The sequence below is a fragment of the Eleutherodactylus coqui genome, chromosome 3 (assembly GCF_035609145.1).
Source record: "Eleutherodactylus coqui strain aEleCoq1 chromosome 3, aEleCoq1.hap1, whole genome shotgun sequence".
In the NCBI taxonomy this organism is placed as follows: Eukaryota; Metazoa; Chordata; class Amphibia; order Anura; family Eleutherodactylidae; genus Eleutherodactylus; species Eleutherodactylus coqui.
The window spans coordinates 100,609,187-100,636,338 of NC_089839.1; the positions used below are offsets into that span (position 1 = coordinate 100,609,187).

At 47.1% G+C, this 27,152-nt stretch overlaps 1 protein-coding gene across 1 annotated transcript in view; it reads right to left on the reverse strand.

The window, feature by feature from the left end:
* IYD (iodotyrosine deiodinase) overlaps positions 1–26,137 on the reverse strand; it is a 48,073-nt gene extending 21,936 nt beyond the window's left edge. Inside the window, exons 1-2 of the mRNA XM_066594550.1 lie at positions 25,933–26,137; positions 3,053–3,250 (exon numbers count right to left, since the gene is read on the reverse strand). Coding sequence (XP_066450647.1) covers positions 3,053–3,250; positions 25,933–26,122 — 388 coding nt within the window. The 5' untranslated portion in view covers positions 26,123–26,137. The remainder of the gene's footprint in view (positions 1–3,052; positions 3,251–25,932) is intronic.
* Between the last annotated feature and the right edge of the window lie 1,015 nt (positions 26,138–27,152).

Genomic DNA, 27,152 nt, shown 5'->3' on the forward strand with positions numbered 1-27,152 from the left:
TGCACCACCATCCTGTGTACCAGACTTCGGCTATTTCCTGACGACTCTCCTGCTTAAACTATCTGTACTGCAACACTATCCTATGTACCAGACCACGGCTAGTCCTGTTGACTCTCCTGCTTAAACCCTCTACTGCACCACCATCCTGTGTACCAGACCTTAGCTAGTACTGATGACTTTCCTGCTTAAACCCTCTGTACTGCACCACCATCCTGTGTACCAGACCTCGGCTAGTCCTGAGCTACGACATCTTCCAATAAGCAGCTACAGCACGAGATTCCAGTCCCACGCTAGACGCAGGACACTTGGCTTGTACCTTCAGCTGGGACAGTCGACGCCACGTCATTAGTGACATAGGTTCATTGCCTTTACCGGGAATGCTGAGTTCCTGGCTGTCTGTAATTGCATGTGCATGCTTGTACCAAGCGATACCCATGCATGGTCAGTTCACTGAGGGTTCTGTGCCCACATTGTGTTATGCACTGCAGATAAGAGGAAGGGCAAAAGTAGCGCAGGTATAGAGGCCAGGGCTACTCCATGTTGGAAATGAGCCTGCTAGTCAGACCAGAAGCCCTGTAGCGCCATTACATGGCATGTAAACAAGAAGCGGCCCCGATGAACAGCTACGGGGTAAATTACAACGGATTATAACACATGAAATATGCACTATGGAATATGCCTATCATGGTGCTGACCATAAATGCAGGACTTATAAAATTAAAATTGATGTAACAAAATCCCTTTAAGCAAGACTTGGGCTACATGGTAACTTTAGCTGCGACAGGTGTCACACAATCAAACTGTTCCCTTGCCTGCATTGCAAAAAATGTAAGCGAATGTGGTTACATTGTGACAAAAATGTGGCTATAACTGCGACCCAACAGTCACAAGAAATCCAGCAGGTTTGGTCTTCTTGTGAATTTTCGGCTGTGGTCACGGCAACATTGCTTGAGATGCAGGTAGCACGAAAATGTGATCTTTGATCGTGGAAAACACAAGACAGCCAAAGTGGAGCCGTAGCCTATATACCTCCTTTGTGTGTGTTTTTTTATTTTATTTGAGAGTCTGTCTGAAACCGAAATAACGTTTGTTTTCTTGTAATATATACATGCATACCTCAGCTTTGATTTACGGTTTATTTTGAGTAGCTTACCCCCCTTCTCTCTCTTCATAGACTTCTATAGGCAGCATGAGTCATTACCCTCCTTCAACTCCTGTCATTAGTCTCAGTATCTGTTCAAGGCTGCCTGTCCACGGGCGTTATTGCATTGTGTTCCCCACGACAATAATATGGCTGCAGGGAACGCAGTGCATGCTTTCCATAGCGTTGCTATGTAAAGCGCAGCTCCCCTGTCCATGAGCGGAGAACCATGGCAATTCAGCGAGGGCTACGTTTTCAGTGGGGCTGGCGCTGCTGCCGCTGGTCCCATTGAAGGCACTGAGCGCTATTGCAGCGTTTTTCTTGCACTCCGAGGCGAGTGTTTTTACTCGCTCTCGCAGCGCAAGAAAAAAAAACGTGAGTAGGTAAAAGCCCTTAGGTAAATAGGATTTGGGTATTTGTTAGTTATTGTATTGGCTCACATAATGGCAAATTGTTTGAGAAGTCAGTGGTCAGTTAAAGGAACACTTTAAAAACCTTAAAAATATCTAGCAACCTTGATCATGTTCTGCTACAAACGTTTGTGCTGGTTTACAATCCAAATAACTGTATTCTTTATATGTGTTCCAGCAGGCAGACAGTTCACGTTAGTTTTGCACACAGTGTTTAAAAAACACACACATACCCGCGTATTGTATTAAATGTGTTTGCGGATGTACTTCGGATCTCACGCACCCATAGAGATGAATGGAGTGCTTGAGTGCAGAATCTATGGTAAGATGGAGCAAGCTGCATTTTATTTACGCATTGCGGAATCCTCAAATCAAATCCGCAGGTGTGCATGGAGCTGTGGAAGCTCATTCTTTTCTATGGGAGCCTGAGACAGCGTATCGTGAGTGCGGATGAGAATCAAATCCGCCTGTGTGCAGGAGCCCTTTTAGTGGTGTTTTTCCAGATGTTTTGTGCATTGGTCCATGTGAGAAAACGGCCATGTGAATGGCCCTGTTAGCTATCATGAGTCTATGTGCTGCTCATGGATACACAGATAGAACACGGACCAAAAAATATGGCCATGTATAAAGGCCCTTACTATAAGGCTATATTCACACAGTCAAGAGCAATATCAGGTCGAGAAACTTGACCCGATATCGCGCTTGCCAACGTGCGTTTTTCATGCCGATGCGAGGCGTCTTTCATTCAAACACACCTCACATCACTTCTGTAAAATAGGCGCGCGTTTCAAGCATGTCAGAGAATCGCAAGTGTTTCCCATTGATTTCGATGGGAAACAACACATTGCACTCACATGCAGATCTCACAGCATGCGAGTGTCATGTGATATTTTATGAGGTCCCATTGAAACCAACGGGCAAGGCATTCTGTGGAAACCCCAAAAGATAGAACAGGCTATGAACTTTAAAAGAATGGATTTCATATTCGCCATTGTGAATAAGCCCTCACTCTTCCAATCAAAGAAACAATGCTCTTTTAAGGATTGTTTCACAACTGCGCTAGGGTTCAGCTTTTCTGCTCCATTCAGGGAGCAGGAAAAGGGAATCCCCGCGGCTGAACGGCTCAGTTTTAGGATGGAACCGAGCAGTGCCGGCAGAAACCCATTGACTGCAATAGGGTCCGTTCGCTTTCTGCTCAGCTGCCTGACTTTTAGCAGCACTTTTTCTTCCAGTATTTTGCACAGGATCTGTGTCTCAATGGTTCCAATGCAGATTTGAAACCACCCTAATTTAGGTAGCACTGCCAGGTGAAGATGAAGGGGAGCAAGCAATAGGCAATCCCCATTTTCTTTGTATTTCTGCTGAATTTCTACAAGACAGATACAAATGACTGTAGATTGTAGGTCAATTCTGGTAGAAAACAAGACAACTTGTGTTTCCTGGGAGATTTAACCATGACAGTTTATAGCACTTTTTTTTAGAAATGTAAAAATAAAATGACCTGCAGCTCGGATGATGTTGTCGATCACTTCTCTTGGAACGGCTTCATCACTGATGAACCTCACAGATCTCCTTTGGTTGAGCAATTCATAAAACTCTTTTGATCTTTTCAACATTTCCTCTTCAGAATAGCGTCTTGGGCTGAAAGGAACATGTGAGATGTTTTCTTCTTCCACATCTGGCCAGTCATCCATCCTTTCTGAAAAATGATCATGGTAAAGGTCTATCATATACGGTGGGCACGGGACAAGCATGCTTTATAATGCCACTTTGTCTTTCACATTTGACAACATACTGTAAACTTTTTTAATTACTCACCATTTTCTTCAGACTGCAATACAACATCTCTAATAGGACCACCACTTAATATTTCATTTTTTATAGTGCTGTATTCTTACCTTCAAGGGTTTTTGAGCTACTCATACATCAACTGAATAAACAAACAATCAAAAAGTCTTGTGTTCTGTAAAACAATACCGATAGAAACTACAGCTAGCCTCTCAAAAAATAAGCCCTAACGTAGCTCCACTGGCTGAAAAATGTAAAGCTAAACATAAAAAAAACAATAAAATCTAAATTTAGTATCACCATAAATATACTGTCCCGCAGAAAAGATATTTCATTTATAGCGCCCTGTGGACACTATAAAAACAAGCATCCCCCCATCAAAAAATGGCAAATTAGCGTTTTTCTATTTTACTCCACTTAGGCCTGTGTCACATGAGCGTATACTTATTAGCGCATGAGGCGTTGCATAGTTGTGTGCGCAACAACTTTTTTACTGGATTTTTTTTTTCATGCGCAAGTCATGTGCAATTGCATGTGCAAAAAAGCACACACCAATGCTCTCCATCAATGAAATTGCTAATTAGTTTAATGAATGTAAAAGGTGTTCTTTTTCTGTGCAAATGTGCAGAAAAATAGAGCATGCTGTGTGTTTTGTTTTTGCACAACGCAATTGCATACACTAAATATCCGCTTGTCAACGAACCCATAAGAATCAATGGGCTCTATTTTCTGTGTGTTGCATGCACAAAATTTTGCATGCACAGTACGCAGAGAATAGAACCCAGTTATTTCAATGGGTTCATTCCATGTGTGCATCTTGTGTGAGCATTTCGGTCACACAAGAAAATTCGTAACATGCTTTATTTTTTTGCACATTTGCACCACATGCTTAAATTTCCTGCACATATTGATCTACTTAAACTAATCGTCCATTTTAATGGCTGAGAGCAGAAAAAAAAAGCACATGCACGCATATGGTGTGTGACACAGGACTTAGAAATGTTTTCATGTTTTCCAAGGTGGTCCATAAAGTGGTACCGTCGAAAAATACAACTCATACCACAAAATAACAAGCTATCGCAAGGAAAATAAAAAAAAGTTTGAAAATTTGGGGGATGAAAAAGTATTGTTTATTCTTAGAGATGAGCGAGCACCAAAATGCTCGGGTGCTCGTTACTCGAGACGAACTTTTCGCGATGCTCGAGGGTTCGTTTCGAGTAACGAACCCCATTGAAGTCAATGGGCAACCCGAGCATTTTTGTATATCGCCAATGCTCGCTAAGGTTTTCATTTGTGAAAATCTGGGCAATTCAAGAAAGTGATGGGAACAACACAGAAACGGATAGGGCAGGCGAGGGGCAACATGTTGGGCTGCATCTCAAGTTCCCAGGTCCCACTATTAAGCCACAATAGCGGCAAGAGTGACCCGCCCCTAGCCAACAATTTTTACTTCTGAAAAACCCTCATTAGCAAGGCATACCTTAGCTAAGCACCAGACTACCTCCAACAAAGCACAATCACTGCCTGCATGACACTCCGCTGCCACTTCTCCTGGGTAACATGCTGCCCAACCCCCCCGCACGACCCAGTGTCCACAGCACACACCAAAGTGTCCCATCAGCTGCACTCATGCCACACACTGGCCTCATAGCCACACCACCCTCATGTCTATTTATAAGTGCGTCTGCCATGAGGAGGAACCGCAGGCACACACTGCAGAGGGTTGGCACGGCCAGGCAGCGACTCTCTTTAAAAGGGGCGGGGCGATAGCCCACAATGCTGTACAGAAGCAATGAGAACTCCAATCCTGTGCCACCTCCATCAGGAGCTGCACACGTGGGCATAGCAATGGGGAACCCATGTGCCACACACTATTCATTCTGTCAAGGTGTCTGCATGCCCCAGTCAGACCGGGGTTTTTTATAAATAGTCACAGGCAGGTACAACTCCGCAATGGGAATTCCGTGTGCACCCACAGCATGGGTGGCTCCCTGGAACCCACCGGCGGTACATAAATATATCCCATTGCATTGCTCATCACAGCTGAGGTAACGTCAGGTTTAATGCAGGTGGGCTTCGGCCCACACTGCATGCCCCAGTCAGACTGGGGTTCTTTATAAGTAGACACATGCAGTTACAACTCCGTGTGGACCGACAGCATGGGTGGGTCCCAGGAAGCCACCGGCGATACATAAATATATCCCATTGCATTGCCCATCAGAGCTGAGGTAACATCCAATTAAATGCAGGTGGTCTTCGGCCCACACTGCATGCCCCAGTCTGACCGGGGTTTTTAATACATAGACACTGACAGGTACAACTCCGTGTGGACCGACAGCATGGGTGGGTCTCAGGAAGCCACCGGCGGTACATAAATATATCCCATTGCATTGCCCAGCACAGCTGAGGTAACGTCAGGTTTAATGCAGGTGGGCTTCGGCCCACACTGCATGCCCCAGTCAGACTGGGGTTTTTTATAAGTAGACACAGGCAGGTACAACTCCGTGTGGACCGACAGCATGGGTGGCTCCCTGGAACCCACCAGCGGTACATAAATAAATCCCATTGCAGTGCCCAGCACAGCTGAGGTAACGTCAAGTTTAATGCAGGTGGGCTTCGGCCCACACTGCATGCCCCAGTCAGACTGGGGTTCTTTAGAAGTGGACACATGCAGTTACAACTCCGTGTGGACCGACAGCATGGGTGGGTCCCAGGAAGCCACCGGCGGTACATAAATATATCCCATTGCAGTGCCCATCACAGCTGAGGTAACGTCCGATTAAATGCAGGTGGTCTTCGGCCCACACTGCATGCCCCAGTCTGACCGGGGTTTTTAATACATAGACACTGGCAGGTACAACTTCCTAATGTGAAGTCCCTGTGGACCCACGGCATGGGTGGCTCCCTGGAACCCACCGGCGGTACATAAATATATCCCATTGCATTGCCCATCACAGCTGAGGTAACGACAGGTTTAATGCAGGTGGGCTTCGGCCCACACTGCATGCCGCAGTCAGACTGGGGTTCTTTATAAGTAGACACATGCAATTACAACTCCGTGTGGACCGACAGCATGGGTGGGTCCCAGGAAGCCACCGACGGTACATAAATATATCCCATTGCAGTGCCCATCACAGCTGAGGTAACGTCAGGTTTAATGCCGGTGGGCTTCGGCCCACACTGCATGCCCCAGTCAGACTGGGGTTCTTTAGAAGTGGACACATGCAGTTACAACTCCGTGTGGACCGACAGCATGGGTGGGTCCCAGGAAGCCACCGGCGGTACATAAATATATCCCATTGCAGTGCCCATCACAGCTGAGGTAACGTCCGATTAAATGCAGGTGGTCTTCGGCCCACACTGCATGCCCCAGTCTGACCGGGGTTTTTAATACATAGACACTGGCAGGTACAACTTCCTAATGTGAAGTCCCTGTGGACCCACGGCATGGGTGGCTCCCTGGAACCCACCGGCGGTACATAAATATATCCCATTGCATTGCCCATCACAGCTGAGGTAACGACAGGTTTAATGCAGGTGGGCTTCGGCCCACACTGCATGCCGCAGTCAGACTGGGGTTCTTTATAAGTAGACACATGCAATTACAACTCCGTGTGGACCGACAGCATTGGTGGGTCCCAGGAAGCCACTGGCGGTACATAAATATATCCCATTGCATTGCCCATCAGAGCTGAGGTAACGTCCGATTAAATGCAGGTGGTCTTCGGCCCACACTGCATGCCCCAGTCTGACCGGGGTTTTTAATACATAGACACTGGCAGGTACAACTCTGTGTGGACCGACAGCATGGGTGGGTCTCAGGAAGCCACAGGTGGTACATAAATATATCCCATTGCATTGCCCAACACAGCTGAGGTAATGTCAGGTTTAATGCAGGTGGGCTTCGGCCCAAACTGCATGCCCCAGTCAGACTGGGGTTTTTTATAAGTAGACACAAGCAGGTACAACTCCGTGTGGACCGACAGCATGGGTGGCTCCCTGGAACCCACCGGCGGTACATAAATAAATCCCATTGCAGTGCCCAGCACAGCTGAGGTAACGTCAGGTTTAATGCAGGTGGGCTTCGGCCCACACTGCATGCCCCAGTCAGACTGGTTTTTTTTAAAGGTAGACACAGGCAGGTACAACTCCGTGTGGACCGACAGCACGGGTGAGTCCCAGGAAGCCACCGGCAGTACATAAATATATCCCATTGCATTGCCCATCAGAGCTGAGGTAACGTCAGATTAAATGCAGGTGGTCTTCGGCCCACACTGCATGCCCCAGTCTGACCGGGGTTTTTAATACATAGACACTGGCAGGTACAACTCCCTAATGTGAAGTCCCTGTGGACCCACGGCATGGGTGGCTCCCTGGAACCCACTGGCGGTACATAAATATATCCCATTGCATTGCCCATCACAGCTGAGGTAACGTCAGGTTTAATGCAGGTGGGCTTCGGCCCACACTGCATGCCCCAGTAAGACTGGGGTTCTTTAGAAGTAGACACATGCAGTTACAACTCCGTGTGGACCGACAGCATGGGTGGGTCCCAGGATGCCACCGGCGGTACATAAATATATCTCATTGCATTGCTCATCAGAGCTGAGGTAACGTCCGATTAAATGCAGGTGGTCTTCGGCCCACACTGCATGCCCCAGTCTGACCGGGGTTTTTAATACATAGACACAGGCAGGTACATATCCCTAATGTGTAGTCCCTGTGGACCCACAGCATGGGTGGCTCCCTGGAACCCACCGGCGGTACCTAAATAAATCCCATTGCAGTGCCCAGCACAGCTGAGGTAATGTCAGGTTTAATTCAGGTGGGCTTCGGCCCACACTGCATGCCCCAGTCAGACTGGGGTTTTTTATAAGTAGACACAGGCAGGTACAACTCCCTATTGTGAAGTCCGTGTGGACCGATAGCATGGGTGGGTCCCAGGAAGCCACCGGCGGTACATAAATATATCCCATTGCAGTGCCCTGTACAGCAAAGCTAACGTCAGATTAAATGCAAGTGAGCTTCGGTGGTACATTAATGTATCCCATTGCAGTGCCCTGCTCAGCAGAGCTAACGTCACATACAATACAGGTGTGCTTCGGCCCACAGTGCATGCCCCAGTCAGAGTGGTAATATGTACCTTAACTGTAACCGCGTTGGTGGGAATGTGGTGGCGACTGCGGACCTAGTAGCGCGGTTTTATTTAGTTGGATTTCGGAATGTGGCCAGGATTAAGTGGGCCGTGGCGGGGGGTGGGGCTCTCTTGTTGTGTCGGTAAAGGTGAAATTCTTGGACTGCCACCAGACGGACCTATGCAAAGGTATTTGCCAAGAATGTTTTCATTGTTTGAGGAGGAGGGGGATGTTTTTGAGGCACTACGTGTCCTCCCCACGTGTCCGTGGTTATATGCACCTTAACAGTAACCGCGTTGGTGGGAAATGGCCTCGCCACCATCATGTCTTTGGGAAGCCTCCGTTTCCACACCCCAGTGACATAGCATTAGCAGCGGTATAGGTAGAGCCCAGAATTAGTAACATTTCAGCAGTAGCATTAGGGACAGGCCCCAGTAACATATCACTAGCAGCAGTATAGGGGGAGCACAGTATTAGTTCCATTTCAGTAGTAGTAGCAGTCTAGACAGGCCCCCGTTACATATCACTAGCAGCAGTATAGGGGGAGCACAGTCTTAGTTCCATTTCAGTAATAGTAGCAGTCAAGACAAGCCCCAGTAACAATTCCGAAGCAGCATAGGGGGAGCACAGTATTAGTTCCATTTCAGTAGTAGTAGCAGTCAAGACCGGCCACAGCAACATTCCCGTTGCAGCAGTTTAGGGAGATAACAGTCTCTTGCACATTTCAGTAGTTGCAGTATAGACAAGGCCCCAGTTACATTTACGTAGCAAAAGTGTAGGCCAACCCCACACACCTTGCTGTACCATTAGTGCAGGCGAAGCCCATAAAAATTACTAGGATTACACTGTAGGCGAGGGCCCAAAAAAATTGGTGTACCAACAGTACTAATGTACCTCACAAAAATTGGCCATGCCCAACCAAGAGGGCAGGTGAAACCCATTAATCGCTTTGGTTAATGTGGCTTAATTTGTACCTAGGCCTGGAGGCAGCCCAGTTAAAATAAAAATTGGTTCAGGTGCAAGTTTCAACGCTTTAATGAGAATTGAAACGTATAAACATTGTTTACTAAAGTCATATGACTGAGCCTTGTGGGCCTAAGAAAAATTGCCCGTTCGGCGTGATTACGTCAGGTTTCAGGAGGAGGAGCAGGAGGAGGAGGATGAATATTATACACAGATTGATGAAGCTAAAAGGTCCACGTTTTTGATGGTGATAGAGAACAATGCTTCCATCCGCGGGTGCAGCATACGTATTGTTTAGGTATCGCTGCTGTCCGCTGGTGGAGAAGAGAAGTCTGGGGAAATCCAGGCTTTGTTCATCTTTATGAGTGTAAGCCTGTCAGCACTGTCAGTTGACAGGCGGGTACGCTTATCCGTGATGATTCCCCCAGGCGCACTAAACACCCTCTCTGACAAGACACTAGCCGCAGGACAAGCAAGCACCTCCAGGGCATACAGCGCGAGTTCAGGCCACGTGTCCAGCTTCGACACCCAGTAGTTGTAGGGGGCAGAGGCGTCACGGAGGACGGTCGTGCGATCGGCCATGTACTCCCTCACCATCCTTTTACAGTGCTCCCGCCAACTCAGCCTTGACTGGGGAGCGGTGACACAGTCTTGCTGGGGAGCCATAAAGCTGTCAAAGGTCTTGGAGAGTGTTCCCCTGCCTGCGCTGTACATGCTGCCTGATCTCCACGCCTCCCCTGCTACCTGGCCCTCGGAACTGCGCCTTCTGCCACTAGCGCTGTCGGATGGGAATTTTACCATCAGTTTGTCCGCCAGGGTCCTGTGGTATAGCATCACTCTCGAACCCCTTTCCTCTTCGGGTATGAGAGTGAAAAGGTTCTCCTTATACCGTGGGTCGAGCAGTGTGTACACCCAGTAATCCGTAGTGGCCAGAATGCGTGTAACGCGAGGGTCACGAGAAAGGCATCCTAACATGAAGTCCGCCATGTGTGCCAGGGTACCTGTACGCAACACACGGCTGTCCTCACTAGGAAGATCACTTTCAGGATCCTCCTCCTCCTCCTCCTCCTCCTCAGGCCATACACGCTGAAAGGATGACAGGCAAGCAGCATGGGTACCCTCAGCAGTGGGCCAAGCTGTCTCTTCCCCCTCCTCCTCATGCTCCTCCCCCTCCTCAACGCGCTGAGATATAGACATGAGGGTGCTCTGACTATCCAGCGACATACTGTCTTCCCCCGCCTCAGTTTCCGAGCGCAAAGCGTCTGCCTTTATGGTTTGCAGGGAACTTCTCAAGAGGCATAGCAGAGGAATGGTGACACTAATGATTGCAGCATCGCCGCTCACCATCTGGGTAGACTCCTCAAAGTTTCCAAGGACCTGGCAGATGTCTGCCAACCAGGCCCACTCTTCTGTAAAGAATTGAGGAGGCTGACTCCCACTACGCCGCCCATGTTGGAGTTGGTATTCCACTATAGCTCTACGATGCTCATAGAGCCTGGCCAACATGTGGAGCGTAGAGTTCCACCGAGTGGGCACGTCGCACAGCAGTCCGTGCACTGGCAGATTAAACCGATGTTGCAGGGTCCTCAGGGTAGCAGCGTCCGTCTTGGACTTGCGGAAATGTGCGCAGAGCCGGCGCACCTTTCCGAGCAGGTCTGACAAGCGTGGGTAGCTTTTCAGAAACTGCTGAACCACCAAATTAAAGACTTGGGCCAGGCATGGCACGTGCGTGAGGCTGCCGAGCTACAGAGCCGCCACCAGGTTACGGCCGTTGTCACACATGACCATGCCCGGTTGGAGGCTCAACGGCGAAAGCCAGTGGTCGGTCTGCTCTGTCAGACCCTGCAGCAGTTCATGGGCCGTGTGCCTCTTCTCTCCTAAGCTGAGTAGTTTCAGCACGGCCTGCTAGTGCTTGCCCACCGCTGTGCTGCCACCCCGCGCAACACCGACTGGTGGCGACGTGCTGCTGCTGACACATCTTGATTGCGAGACAGAGGTTGCGTAGGAGGAGGGTGGTTTAGTGGAAGAAGCATACACCGCCGCAGATACCAGCACCGAGCTGTGGCCCGCAATTCTGGCGGTGGGTAGGACGTGAGCGGTCCCAGGCTCTGACTCGGTCCCAGCCTCCACTAAATTCACCCAATGTGCCGTCAGGGAGATATAGTGGCCCTGCCCGCCTGTGCTTGTCCACGTGTCCGTTGTTAAGTGGACCTTGGCAGTAACCGCGTTGGTGAGGGCGCGTACAATGTTGCAGGAGGCGTGGTCGTGCAGGGCTGGGACGGCACATCGGGAAAAGTAGTGGCGACAGGAAACCGAGTAGCGCGAGGCTGCCGCCGCCATCATGTTTTTAAAAGCCTCTGTTTCCACAAGCCTATACGGCAGCATCTACAGGCTGATCAATTTGGCTATGTGCACATTTAACGCTTGAGCGTGCGGGTGCGTGGCGGCGTACTTGCGCTTGCGCTCAAACAGTTGCGCTAGCGATGGCTGGACGCTGTGCTGAGAGACATTGCTGGATGGGGCCGAGGACAGCGGAGGTGAGGGTGTGAGTGCAGGCCGGGAGACGGTAGTGTCTGTGTCCTGAAAGGGGGTTGGATCTCAGTGGCAGGTTGGCGCACAGGGGGAGAGGCAGTGGTGCAAACCGGAGGCGGTGAACGGCCTGCTTGGCCATCATATGTCTGCGCATGCTGGTGGTGGTGAGGCTGGTGGTGGTGGCTCCACGGCTGATCTTGGCGCGACAAACCTTGCACACCACAGTTCGTCGGTCGTCTGCACTCTCAGTGAAAAACTGCCACACCTTTGAGCACCTCGGCCTCTGCAGGGTGGCATGGCGCGAGGGGGCGCTTTGGGAAACAGTTGGTGGATTATTCGGTCTGGACCTCATCGTCCTGCTACTCTTCCTCCGAATCCTCTGTGCGCTCCTCCCTCGGACTTACTGCCCTTACTACTACCTCAGTGATAGACAACTGTGTCTCATCGTCTTCGTCCTCCTCACCCACTGAAAGCTCTTGAGACAGTTGCCGCAAGTCCCCAGCCTCATCCCCCGGACCCCGGGAACTTTCCAAAGGTTGGGCATCGGTCACGACAAACTCCTCTGGTGGGAGAGGAACCATTGCTGCCCATTCTGGGCAGGGGCCTGAGAACAGTTCCTGGGAGTCTGCCTGCTCCTCAGAATGTGTCATTGTAATGGAGTGACGAGGCTGGGAGGAAGGAGGAGCAGCAGCCAGAGGATTCAGAGTTGCAGCAGTGGACGGCGTAGAAGTCTGTGTGGTCGATAGATTGCTGGATGCACTTTTTGCCATCCACGACAGGACCTGCTCACACTGCTCATTTTCTAATAAAGGTCTACAGCGTGGACCCATAAATTGTGAGATGAATCTGGGGACCCCTGAAATTTGCCTCTCTCCTAATCCCGCAGAAGTCGGCTGCGATACACCTGGATCAGGAGCTCGGCCTGTGCCCACACCCTGACTTGGGCCTCCGCGTCCTCGCCCGCGTCCACGTCCTCTAGGCCTACCCCACCCCTCAGCATGGTGTATTACGAGTAGAGCAGAAACAGAACGCTGTAATTAAATGTGCCGCTTATTGGTCTGTGGTTGGAGGCTGACTTCACTTACGGAACGCACAGCAGAGCCAGGAAACAATTTTGCGCACGCCTGCACTGAGACGTAGGTGCGTATGACTGAGCTAGTGGAATTCACAGCGCAGAAGCAGTCAAGTGGCCAAAGGCCACTAGTAGGCCTTAAGTATTTTGCTTCTATTTTTTTAAATGCTGAGCTGATACAGCAGACAGATACTGTTTCCCTCTGGCAGGATGACGGCGGTGATGTAACGGAGACAGCAGAGCCAGGAAACAATTTTGCGCACGCCTGCACTGTGACGTAGGTGCGTATGACTCACCTAGTGGAATTCACAGCGCAGAAGCAGTCAAGTGGCCAAAGGTCACTAGTAGGCCTTAAGTATTTTGCTTCTATTTTTTTAAATGCTGAGCTGATACAGCAGACAGATACTGTAGGCAGCGTATATTATGTATACTGTTTCCCTCTGGCGGGATGACGGCGGTGATGTAACGGAGACAGCAGAGCCAGGAAACATCTTTGCGCACGCCTGCACTGTGACGTAGGTGCGTATGACTCAGCTAGTGGAATTCACAGTGCAGAAGCAGTCAAGTGGCCAAAGGCCACTAGTAGGCCTTAAGTATTTTGCTTCTATTTTTTTAAATGCTGAGCTGATACAGCAGACAGATACTGTAGGCAGCGTATATTATGTATACTGTTTCCCTCTGGCGGGATGACGGCGGTGATGTAACGGAGACAGCAGAGCCAGGAAACAATTTTGCGCACGCCTGCACTGTGACGAAGGTGCGTATGACTCAGCTAGTGGAATTCACAGCGCAGAAGCAGTCAAGTGGCCAAAGGCCACTAGTAGGCCTTAAGTATTTTGCTTCTATTTTTTTAAATGCTGAGCTGATACAGCAGACAGATACTGTAGGCAGCGTATATTATGTATACTGTTTCCCTCTGGCGGGATGACGGCGGTGATGTAACGGAGACAGCAGAGCCAGGAAACAATTTTGCGCACGCCTGCACTGTGACCTAGGTGCGTATGACTCAGCTAGTGGAATTTACAGCGCAGAAGCAGTCAAGTGGCCAAAGGCCACTAGTAGGCCTTAAGTATTTTGCTTCTATTTTTTTAAATGATGAGCTGATACAGCAGATAGATACTGTAGGCAGCGTATATTATGTATACTGTTTCCCTCTGGCGGGATGACGGCGGTGATGTAATGGAGACAGCAGAGCCAGGAAACAATTTTGCGCAAGCCTACTGTAACGCTTAGCTGCGTATTAATTAGGATTACTACCCCCAGCAGACACGCAGTACACTGAAGACGGTCACAGGCAGCCCAAATATAGTATTTTCCCCCAATTTTTTTGAAAAACCCCACTGCCTATATAGCCTGTATATCTCTTTCCCTGTACCACTGTCCCTGCCTCACCAGTACTGGCCCTATACTCTGTACAATGACTGCAGACTGAGGACGCAATGTTCTGCACGCCCGATATACAAAAAAAAAAAAAGTGCAACACTGCTCACAGCAGCCTCATCAGTACTGCACACGGTCAGATGTGGCCCTAAGAAGGACCGTTGGGGTTCTTGAAGCCTAATATAACTCCTAACGCTCTCCCTATAGCAGCAGCAGCAGCAGCAGCATCAGCAGCGCTTTCCCTGATCTCTGTCAGAATGCATCTGTGGCGAGCCGTGGGCGGGGCAGATTTTAATACTCAGGTGTCACCTGATCTCCCCAGCCACTCACTGCAGGGGGGTGGTATAGAGCTGGAACATCACAGGAGGGAGTTGTAATGCCTTCCATGTCTTTCTATTGGCCAGAAAAGCGCGCAAATGTCTCAGAGATGAAAGTGAAAGTAACTCGAACATCCCGTGGTGCTCGTCTTAAGTAACGAGCATCTCGAACACCCTAATACGCGAACGAGTATCAAGCTCGGACGAGTACGCTCGCTCATCTCTATTTATAGTTAAATGTAGTCGATAATCATAAAGTTTTAGCATTTACACATATTAAAAAATGTTTCTAATTCCAGATATTCCAGAACTGTTAGAATAGCGCCACCTGCTGTGTTTAGGCTGTGACCCCTTGACTAATTGTTCCAGAGTAGTCACACATGTCCAGTCCTGCTTGTCTCTCAGCTATACTGGGTATGTGGAGTAATCCCTGATGTAGTGAGTTGGATGCTTCTGAAGCTGCAGTGTCTTCATTGCTGGTCACTCCCTTATTACTTGCTCAGCATCTCATCTGACATCAGAGAACATGCAGCAACTTCAGGAGCCGCCGCTCACCACACCAGAGATCCCTCAATATACCCATTGAAGCATATAGCATAGCAAGAATGAGCATGTGTGACCAACTTGGACACAGAATAGAGACAGCAGGTGGTGCTATTCTAACATTAGTCCTGGAATATCTCTGGATAGAAACATGTTTTTGACAAGTGTCAATATAAAATGTTTAGAATTATGACTGGATTTTTTGAATCTGTGTCTTTTTTATGCAGAATTTCTTGCAGAATTTTCCAGTCAATGGACAAAAAGCGTATGTGAAAATCTGATACAGAAAAATGCCTTTCCATGTCACTTCTTCATACGGAAACACGATATTCTGTGTCTGAATTTCGCACACAGATTTTGCCCATTTGCAGGGAAAACTCTTTATGCAATTCTACACCAAAAACTGCATCAAAGAGATGTGGATTTCAGAAATTTTCCATGGTGAATTCCCTTGTGTCAACATTCCCTAATATAGTCATGTGAGGCCTAATGGTTTGTTTGTTATAGTAATAATATATGTGTTTCTTACATCAGCCTAGGCTCTCTCTCTATATATATACTGTTATATCTACCCTCTTAGTAAATAGCTAGCAATTAAATGGTTAATCGTGTTCATGTACAACACCAGAGTGTATTACACTCTTGTACCTACCTCCTACACATGTTTCTCACAGAGCAGTTCTGTATTCTAAAAGAAGAAGCTGCTCATTAACAGATGACACTATACCTCTGCACATTCTTTCACTTTTGATACTTTACTAACATGTGAATTACCATATTATTGTATTAACCAATCCTGTATTAGCACAATAGATCTTTTCGTATACTCCTATTTTGTGATGTAACGTTTGTCCATAAAAAACTGTGATATTGCTTTGAATAAATCAGAAATGTACTATAATTGACCAACATGGAGTCAGTTACATTGCTTCCAATTGGTTATAATGAAAAGTAGCATGCATGCAGACAGTGAAATCAACTGGAATATGATATTATTCCCATAACATCTGTTACCCGACTCGGAATTTACAAGTGCCCCTTTAAAATACAAGTCTAACCAATGGACACAGGGTTTGACGGACGCAAATAGAGATGAGTGAGCACCCAAATGCTCGGGTCTGCGTTATTCGTAAAATTCAAGAGCTCTACTCGAGTAACGAAGCCCATAGACTAGAATGGAAGACTCGAACATTTTTGTATGTGGAAAGCAGGGTCCCGATTTTTTTTTTCTCTCTCTCTCTCTCGACCAAAAATTTTCAAATGCGCGCGCTGCGTCGCAGTGGGGAGGGGCCAAAACAGGCACATCACAGCAGGGAGGAGCCAAAAGCTGGGGCGGGGTCGAACACGATTTGATGCTCGTTCAAGTAACGAGCACCATCGAGTACGCTAATACTCGAACGAGCATCAAGCTCGCCAGACTACGTTCGCTCAACTCTAGACGCAAACAATGGGGACATGTTGCAGCAAAAAAAAGGTGGAACATATACTCCCCTCCCCCACTGTACCTATCAGCATTCTGGAATTTATTCAGTTGTGCCCAGAAATCCAACGGGTGTTCCCTCCATTATAGGCCTAACCATGTGTCCTATAAGTAAATTAGGGCCACAATGGGTATATTTTTGAACACGGAACAAACGGGGGTATCCATTTTGGGGTGAACGTCTTCATTCCTATGTACACTGTACAAAAAAACTGTTTTTAAATTGACAAAATTGCCAAAAAAATGAAAATTGTAATTTTTTCCTCCTGCTTTGCTTAGATTCATTCAAATACTGTAGTGTCAAAATACGCAGTACACCCCTAGATGAATTTGTTAAGGGGTCTAGTTTTTAAAGTGGGGTCATTTATGGGGGTTCTTTATCGTTTTAGATGCTCAATGGCTCTATAAGTGGGCGATGGGGCCTGGAATTTATTCTGTTGTACCCTGAAATCCAACGGGTGCTCCTTCCATTATAGGCCTAGCCATGTGTCCTTTAAGTAGATTAGGGCCACAATGGGTATGTTTCTGAACACGGGACAAACAGGGGTATCTATTTTGCGGTGAAAGTCTTCATTCCTATATGTGCTGTACCAAAAAAACTGTTTTTAAAGTGATACAACTGCCAAAAAAATGAAAATTGTAATTTTTTTCTACTGCTTTGCTTAGATTTATTCAAAAATTGTAGGGTAAAAATACACAGTACACGCCTAGATGAATGTGTTAAGGGGTCTAGTTTTCAAAATGGGTTCATTTGTAGGGGTTCTCTGTCGTTTTGGCCGCTCAAGGGCTCTACAAGTGGGCAATGGGGCCTAAATCACCTTCATGCTAAATTTCAGTTCTGAAAGCCACCGACTACTCCTTACATTTTGGGCCCCGTTGTGCATCTAGACAAAAGATTAGGGCCACAATGGGTATGTCTCTAAACATGGGAGAAACAGGGGTATCCATTTTGGGGTGCAAGTCTTCATTCATGTGTGTGCTGTACAAAAAAAGCAGTTTTTAAAATTATTGAATTGCTAAAAAAACGAAAATCACATTTTTTTCCCTTTGCTTTGCTTGAATTCATTAAAAAACTGTGGGGTCAAAATGGTCAGTACACCCCTAGATAAATTCGTTAAGGGGTCTAGTTTTCAAAATGGGGTCACTTGTGGGGGTTTTCTTTGGTTTTGGCCGCTCAAGAGCTCTACAAAAGTGTTATGGGGCCTAAAACGCCTTCAAGCAAAATTTATGTTCTGAAAGACACCGATTACTCCTTTCATTTTGGGCCCCGTTGTGCATCCAGACATAAGATTAGGGCCACAATGGGTATGTTTCTGAACGCGGGAGAAACGGGGGTATCCATTTTGGGGTGTAAATCCTCATTTTCATGGGCACTATAGGAAAAAATATGTCTTTAAAATGACATATTTGCAAAAATATGAATTTTTTTTTTTTCTCCTCTAAATTTAATTAATTCCTGAAAAAAAAACGGTGGGGTCAAAATACTCATGACACCCCTCAGTGGATACATTAAGGGGTGTAGTTTTTAAAATGGGGTCATTTGGGGGGTATCTATTATTCTGACACTCATGAGCCTTTGCAAACTTGGCTTGGTGCAGGAAAACAAAGTGTTCCTCAAAATGCTGAAAAGTAATGTTAAATTTGTACGTCATCTAAATGGTTAAAAAAACACAAAAGTTTTTCAAATGTGCATTCAGAATAAAGTAAACAGATGAAAATATATATCTTATTAAAAATTTGTACAGTATGTTTGGAGATATTTGAGATATTACAGTTGAAAATGTGAAAAAAATGACAATTTTTTCAAAATTTTCCCAATTTTGGCGCTTTTAATAAATATACACAAATTATATCAGGCTCTTTTTACAACCAAAATGAATTACAACATGTGGCGAAAAAACAATGTCAGAATCACTTGGATATGTAAAGCCTTTACGGAGTTATGCTGCATTGAACGACGCATGTCAGATTTCCAAATTTTGCTCTGTCACTAAGGCGCAAACAGGCTTCGTCACTAAGGGGTTAACCAATCCTGTATCAGCACAAAAGCTCTTTTCGTATACTCCTATTTTGTGATTAACATTTGTCCGTAAAAAGCAGTGATATTGCTTTAAATAAATCAAAAGTGTACTTATAATTGACCAACATGGAGTCAGAGTCATTTACATTGCATGTATGCTACTTCTCATTATAACCAATTTGAAGCAGACAGTGAACTGATCTGGAATATGATATTATTACCATAACATTGCATCAACATTGAAGGTTCTGCTCTGAACCAACATTGCTGATTTCCACTATAAAACAGTACATAATGTCCGGATATCGAATAGCTCCCATTATGGGGATATTACGTCCATGTGGTGCGCTAAAGCGCCACTCCTCGCCAAACGTGTCCTATTTCAAACCGCAATCACACACATAGTATTGCATAGACCAATTGCACCTCTCCAGGCAATGATCACAGGACCACTGTCCCTTACTAACCAGGAAAAGTGAAGAACCCCTGCCTAAAAGCAGGGTGATCGTCCTGATAAGGTCGGCCCCACTGTCTTCTTCTAGGACCTAGCTATCCCTGATTAGGGACCTGGAGAGAGGCACTAAACACACAGGACACGACACTGCTCACACACACACACACACTGTACACAGAACAGGACTACACATAAAGCACATGTCTGGCACCCTGCACAGACCTAATATACGTCGCTGTTCACACCAACATACAGTATAACACATACCACATAGAACAGGACAGTTCATACCTCATGTCGAGCCACCAGCACAGACATACAGAACATGTCACTGTTCACACCAGCATACCAGCTTGTGCATACAACATACAATACGAACCCCACCCAGAGCTCACATACATACACATGGAATACCATAGTCAGTCCAAGTGTCCTCACACTAGGGGAATAGAGAGTCACAACCGTGCTGACATAGGGAACAGTGTCAGGCATCACACATCCGACACACACATAGGACATCAGATGTCTGGAGGCCCCACCTGCCCAGAGATAGGGAAAAACCTGCGGGCGGCCTGCACCTGTGTGGTCACCAAACCATGCACTATACAATGCATGCACCCCAGAATGCAAGGAGGGGAGGGACAGGAGGTGCCCTGACTGTCTTCAGGAGAGGAAAGAGGGACACTACAGATGAGCATGCACCACACCGGCTCTGAGTGAGCTCAACACAGTGATATATAAAATGACCAGCAGTCTCTCCCAAGAGTTTGCTGGTATTTATCTTCTACAGACAAGGGGATTGGCTGGTAGAGAATACCACACCCAGCCAGGCCAGTAACTCCTACCAGTGCAGGTGTGCACAAGGAAGAACCACAGGTCCAAATGCACAACCTTAATAGGGGATCCGTTTGGTGGCCTTTTCTTTCATTATAAGATGGAATTGTTTGGCTATGGGTGGTGTTTTCTTGCTCCTCGAACCCCATAACGCTGATGTGAACAAGCCCTAAGAGTTAGACTTTCCATCAGTTATTAGGGGACTTCTTTTATAGCAAATGCATAAGGCTCATAAATAATGATGTTTCTTCTATAGAGTAGAATGATAGATATTACCACAGAAAACTTTCAAAATACTTTGTCTTCCCCCCAATCACAAACTTAGGGGTCCTTCACACTAGCGAGAAAATTGCACGATTTTCTCACAATGCTAGAGTGAGTGAAAACGCATGATTATGAAACCAATGATTTTCAATGGTTTCATTCTCAATTGTGATGTTTTCACTCCTGTGAAGCTGCGTGAAAAAAATCACAGCATCTCCTTTCTTTTTGCGATATCACCCATTGTTTCCAATGAGGCAGGTGGCAACAGCACCGGCCCCATTGAAAACAGTGGGAGAACATCACAATCCCCTGCTGTGGCTGTGACAGCCACGGTGTGGATGAAGGAACTCCTGCAGGAATGCGAGGCTGTTTCCTTGTGAAAACGCCTCCCATCCAGGGGTTTTCAGAAGGTTTGTGAGAGTGATATCGGGCCATAAATCATTGCCTGATATTGCTCTCGCCAGTGTGCAGGAGGCCTAACATGTATGATATTTTATAGGTGCTTCTAAGTTTACTAATAGACGTCCAGGTATGGTTGGGTCTTTAGTACAGGGAGTATAGGAAATCTTCTGGGCTCCTGCCTGTCTATCTGGAATGGAACATGATCACTAATTACTTTATATTAGTCATTAGCTGTAGAAACAGTCATTTAATAACTAGTACAGAGTGCGGCGCCAAGTTAGGTTTAACTTTGAAACTGATTTTTTTGTATGTATAAAGGAAAATCTTATCAACTAAAGCTGCAACTGTGTTTTATATAATCATACAAGTCTGCATCTGAAGCTTATTTTGCATGCATTGCTATATGTGTTCAGTATCAATCTTAACCCATTCACAACCCTCAACAGGAAACCTATGTTCAGTGGTTATTAAGGGTGTATGGACTGGGCTCCGGAGCCGAGTCTGCTCCATACTCGGTGGCTATCAGCTGTTTGAGACAACTGACAGCCACCGGTAACTGCCATGAGTAGAGTTTTTGCTCATCAGGGCAGTTAACCCTTTAGTTGACCATATGTCTAAATAGCGAGCAGCAAGGGGATACCCCATCTGCCCTAACACAGCGTTATTGGTGGTTGCTAAAGGGTTGGCATGGCAGCCCCGAGCCTACTGAAAGCTCATAGGGCTGCCATTCATAGATGCCTATTCAGCCATGCTTGTGGTGGGGCTTCATAGGCAACATAAAAAATCGTTTTATAAATTTTTTAGAAGTAAAAGAAAAATGCTTTGTTAGACTTTGTTAAACAATCTCTAAGTTCGTATACATGCAGACCTGTGTAAATTATACATATTGATACATTAAGGTGTACCCCGTAGTAGGATTCCTTCCTAAAAAATCTAATACTTTCCTTTTTCATCCTTGAGCTCTTCCTACTGCCTCCCCCACCCCCACTTCCCACTACAAGCAACATAGCATTTATGGTTAATGCTTTGAACATGCATTGATCTATGTCAGTGATAGCGAACCTTTTAGAGACCGAGTGCCCAAACTGCAACCCAAAACCAACTTATTTACTGCAAAGTGTCATCACGTCAGGGGCGGGGCTTATCACGACGTACTATTTTACCCCCGTCGTTCTAAAAAGGACAGGGCCGCTTCAAAATAGACAGGGTGCAGAATTTGACTGCTTTTTGGATACGGAAATACTTGAGGATGTCCTCAGCGGAAATTTCTTTGGAAGCATTTCTGAAGCATTTCTGAAGCATTTCCGCATCCAAAAAGCAGTCAAAATCTGCATGCTGTCTATTTTGAAACAGCCCTGCCCATTTCTGCCACTGGTAAACATACCACAGTGTAACAGCGACACCCAACAGCGGACCCCAGTGTAATAGGGGCAACCCATAGCGGCCCCAAGTGTAATAGGGACACCCCACAACGGCCCCCAATAGTAATTGGGACCCCCACAGCAGCCCCCAGTGTAGTAGCGACACCCCACAGAGGCCCCCAGTGTAATAGCGACATCCCACATGAGCCCCCAGTGTAATAGTGACACCGCACAGCGGCCCCCAGTGTAATAGCAACATCCCACAGGAGCCCTCAGTGTAATAGTGACACCGCACAGCGGCCCCCAGTTTAATAGCAACATCCCACCTCGGCCCCCAGTGTAATAGTGACACCCCACAGCGGCCCCGAGTGTAATAGCGACATCCCACAGAGGCCCCCAGTGTAATAGCGACACCCCACAGAGGCCCCCAGTGTAATAGCAACACCCCACAGCGGCCCCCAGTGTAATAGCGACATCCCACAGCAGCCCCCAGTGTAATAGCGACATCCCACAGCGGCCCCCAGTGTAATAGCGACATCCCACAGCGGCCCCCAGTGTAAAAGTGACATCCCACAGCGGCCCCCAGAGTAATAGTGACATCCCATAGCGGCCCCAGAGTAATAGTGACACCCCACAGCGGCCCCCAGTGTAATAGCGACATCCCACAGCAGCTCCCAGTGTAATAGCGACATCCCACAGCGGCCCCCAGTGTAATAGTGACATCCCATAGCAGCCCCCAGTGTAATAGTGACATGCCATAGCAGCCCCCAGAGTAACAGTGACATCCCATAGCGGCCCCAGAGTAATAGTGACTTCCCATAGCGGCATGGCCCTCCTCCCCTCACTCACAGTTGTTGTGCGTTCTCTCAGCCTCTGCCGCCGCCGCTCCCAGGGTCGGCACTGTCCTCTGTCCCGGTGCTCCCTGCCTCGCCGCTGTCCTCTATGCCGGGGCTGCTGGCCCGGCCCTGTCTGCATGTGCTTCAGCCTCGTGCCTGCCGCTCTCAGCCTCGACGCAGTCCTCTACCCCCAGCCAATGCGAATCTGGGGGCGTGAATCAGTTGTTTGACAGGTGTATTATGTCGCCACCCCTTACTTCTGGTGGCGACATAATATACCAGTACTGAGGAGATGTCAGGAAAGGAGATCGGCGCTGCTAGAAGCGCAGCTGAGTGAATCCGAATCCCTGCGCTGCGGCGACTTCTTCCTTACCTTAGCAAGATGGCCGCCGGGATCTTCACCCACGATGCACCGCGGGTCTTCTCCCATGGTGCACCGTGGGCTCTGTGCGGTCCATTGCCGATTCCAGCCTCCTGATTGGCTGGAATCGGCACACATGACGGGGCGGAGCTACGCGATGACGCGTAGAAGGGGGCGGAGCCAGAACTCCGCTCGTGCCGAGACCCAAGAGAAGGGAGAAGACCATTCTGCACAAGCGCGTCTAATCGGGAGATTAGACGCTGAAATTAGACGACACCATGGAGACGGGGACGCCAGCAACGGAGCAGGTAAGTGAATAACTTCTGTATGGCTCATATTTAATGCACGATGTATATTACAAAGTGCATTAATATGGCCATACAGAAGTGCTTACCCCCACTTGCTTTCTCGGGACAACCCCTTTAATGTCTGGGTTTCTATATCAGTATTATACCAGCCTCCACTCTTCTGAGAAAATCTTGGAATGTATCCATGGGAATTTGTGCCCATTGAACAAAAAAAAGCATTTGTGAGCTCAAGTACTGATGATAGAAGAGAGAAGTTTTGGCTCACAATTATCATTCTACCTCATCCCAATGATGTTGGATGGGGTTGATGTCATGGATCTGTACAGGCCTCTGGAGTTTCTCAACACTAATTTAATCAAGCCTTGTCTTCATGGACATCACATGCAGAACAGGGGCAAAGTCATGCTGTAAAAGGAAAGGGCCTTCCCCAATCTTTTGCATTAGAAGCACGTCTATAAACATAAACTCTGAGGCCCGGTACTAGCTGCAATATAATCGGTTACTCAGAGGTCAGCTGAGACTGGCAGGACAGCGAATGGAGCAACAGAGGAAGCCAAAGAGCTGAGTATAGTAAATCTTTTACTCTCCTGCATTAAGCCAGTGAAGGAGGAGTAAATTACTAGGGTGCCACATTAGGAGGACCAAATTATTATCAGGCTACAAAGGGGGAAATAATTACTTTAGGGCGATAAAGGGGTATTATTGCTTTGCGATGGGAGCTGTTACTGTTTAGGGGGCACCGGGAGGAGCAGGGGGTACAATGTATAATTTATTACGGCTGCACAGTGTGTATTACAATTTATCTCTGCGTGCATAGTATAGATTATTATTTATTTCAAGGGGCACGGTTTATTATTTCTGGGGACACAGTCAGTGACAACTAGGGTGCCTGGTAGAGATGAGCGAGCGTACTCGCTAAGGCAAACTACTCGAGCGAGTAGTGCCTTATGCAAATACCTGCCCGTTCATCTCAAAAGATTCGGGTGCCGGCGGGGGAGAGCGGTGAGTTGCGGGAGTGGGCAGGGGGGAGCGGGGGTGGGGGAGTGAGAGAGAGATCCCCCTCCCCCGTTCCTCCCCGCTCTCCCCGCCCACCGCCGGCACCCGAATCTTTTGAGACGAGCAAGCAGGTACTCGCATAAGGCACTACTCACTCGAGTAGTTTGTTTAGCGAGTACGCTCGCTCATCTCTAGTGCCTAGGGTCTACTAGTAAAATTTATTCTTGGGCCCATTACATTGATATGTGCAAATAGTACCTGTCTAAGTTGGTTCTCTCCACATCTTTTGCCTTTTTTTACGGCCGTTTTCACACTGGAGTGAAAATGCAGATTTATGAAACCCATACTTTTCAATGGTTTCCTTCAGATTTGCAATGCTTTCACTCATGCGATGTTGAGTAAAGAAAGATCGTGGCATGTTCGATGTTTCTGCGTTTTGCATTTTTTTCTCTAGCCCATGTACTGGAGGGAGTTTTATAAGGCTATCTGTGTATTCAATCTCAGCCTAGATGTAGAGGCCACCTCACCTGGCACAAGGTAGGTCAGGAAACATGATGTTAATGTCTATGGTGGACCCGCCTTTACATACAACCTTCCTAGGGGCAGCTTCAGATGAGTGTAATTGCAATGTATTTATGCTGTGAAGGAGGGGTTTTTTTGCACACGTGCCTGCACAAATACTGTGCTCTCTATGGGGACCTTTGGTGCGCAAATGTGCACAAAAATATAACATGTCATGTTATCATGTGCGCAAAAAAGAACAGTGAGAATGAACCCATTGAAAACCATGGATTCTATTCTCTGCACACTGCACGCACATACACGTCCGTCTAGAGCCGTCCTTAGACCTATTTCACACAAATGTATTATGCAATATGTAGTGAATAGAATCCGTTGATTTCAATGGTCTCGTTCACATGCACACATTTTGAGTGCGCATTTCGGAAGTGTAAAAAAAGATAAAACATGTTCTCTCTTTCTGCGTATTTGCACACCAAATGCATGATTGCAAGGTGATGCGTCAAACTCTGCGTAATACTTTTGGAAGAAGAATACAACTGGAACTAATTAGCCATTTCAATCTGCGCATTTGTTTGACGCGTGTGAATGAACGTGTCCTGTGGGCAGAAAACCTACAATGAAGTACATCGATATGTACATAAAGCACAAAAACATTCTGCTAATGCGTGCGCAATTGTGCTTACTCTGTGTGAAGCCGGCCTTGTTGCTATAATCCTTTTTATCTAGCTTGCCTGAACATTTCTTGGTCACAGCACCTGTAATATACAAAGTAACATGGCGTACTTAACAGGTTCCCCCATTGCCAGCCCTTACCGTCCTCCCCTGCTGGAAGTTCTGTGCCATCTTTCAGATCTTCATCCACCCATGGACGGGATTCCAGTTTGGTTGTCTTTTCAACTTTTTCTTTTTTTGCTTCCGATTTCTTCATACTTTGCAAAATGATAACAATTAGAACACAAATCACAGCCAGAAAAAATGGGCTAAAAAATGAGAAAATAGCCATGGCGTCCCCCTCACGTTCACACACTACTAGATCCCGCAATGTTCTGTTTCGCTTTAAAGCAGAGAAAAGGTGGAATTGTGCCCAGATTTCACAATCTGCTGAGTCTGGTGGAGCTTGTGACAATGAACTCTTAACTTTTTATGGCTCACTGAAGAGGAAATAAGTGTTTTTAATGTTAATGACTTTTGGAAGGAGGAGTGATCCTAACACAGTATTCGTGGCAACGACATGTGGAGCATCCAGCAAATATTTCTACAAAGACGGTAATATAACGTACAGGATTCAGGAGTGCACATTGGGGCTTCCAGAGTTAAAATCTCTTCCTTATGGCATCACTCTCCTGACTATTCGCTGGCTCATGTACAGTTACAGTCTGAGATAATGCAAGATGTTAACTAAGGTGACCAGATTTTACAAGGGTGAAAGCAGGACAAAGGCGGTGCAGTCAGGGGATGGGGTTTATCACGATGTATGATTTTTACTTCTGTCGTTATAAAAAGTACATTTCAGAAAAGACAGGGAGCAAATTTCACAGCATTTCTGCATCCAAAAAACACCCAAAATCCATACCATTTATGCGGGTTTTTTTTACTGAAAAACAGCCCGATACCTGCAGCTGATTTCATACTATGGAGCGCTCCCCCCTCATCTCCTGTAGTAGCCTCACCTGACCAACGGGGGCGCACCTGACCAGGCCGCTGGGAAACGGAAGCCGAGGAGCGCTAATGGCAGGGAGCCTACAGAGGAGGGGAGGGAGAGTGCTGCATAGTATGAAATCAGCTGCAGATGCATGACTGATTTCCAGTCAAAATCTGCACTAGATATGTGCTTGAAAAAGGAGCAAGATTAGCTCCAAAAAGGCGTTGCACTCCATCGGCCCTGCCTTTACCTTTGTCTGTGTCTTTATATATTGTAACATACATTGCCACAGAATCTGGTGGCACCATTCAGATTATATGGTGATTTTCAGGTATGGATTTTGAGCCAGCCAATGGATGAGAAGGTTTTTTTGAGGTGCAGAAGTTGCCAT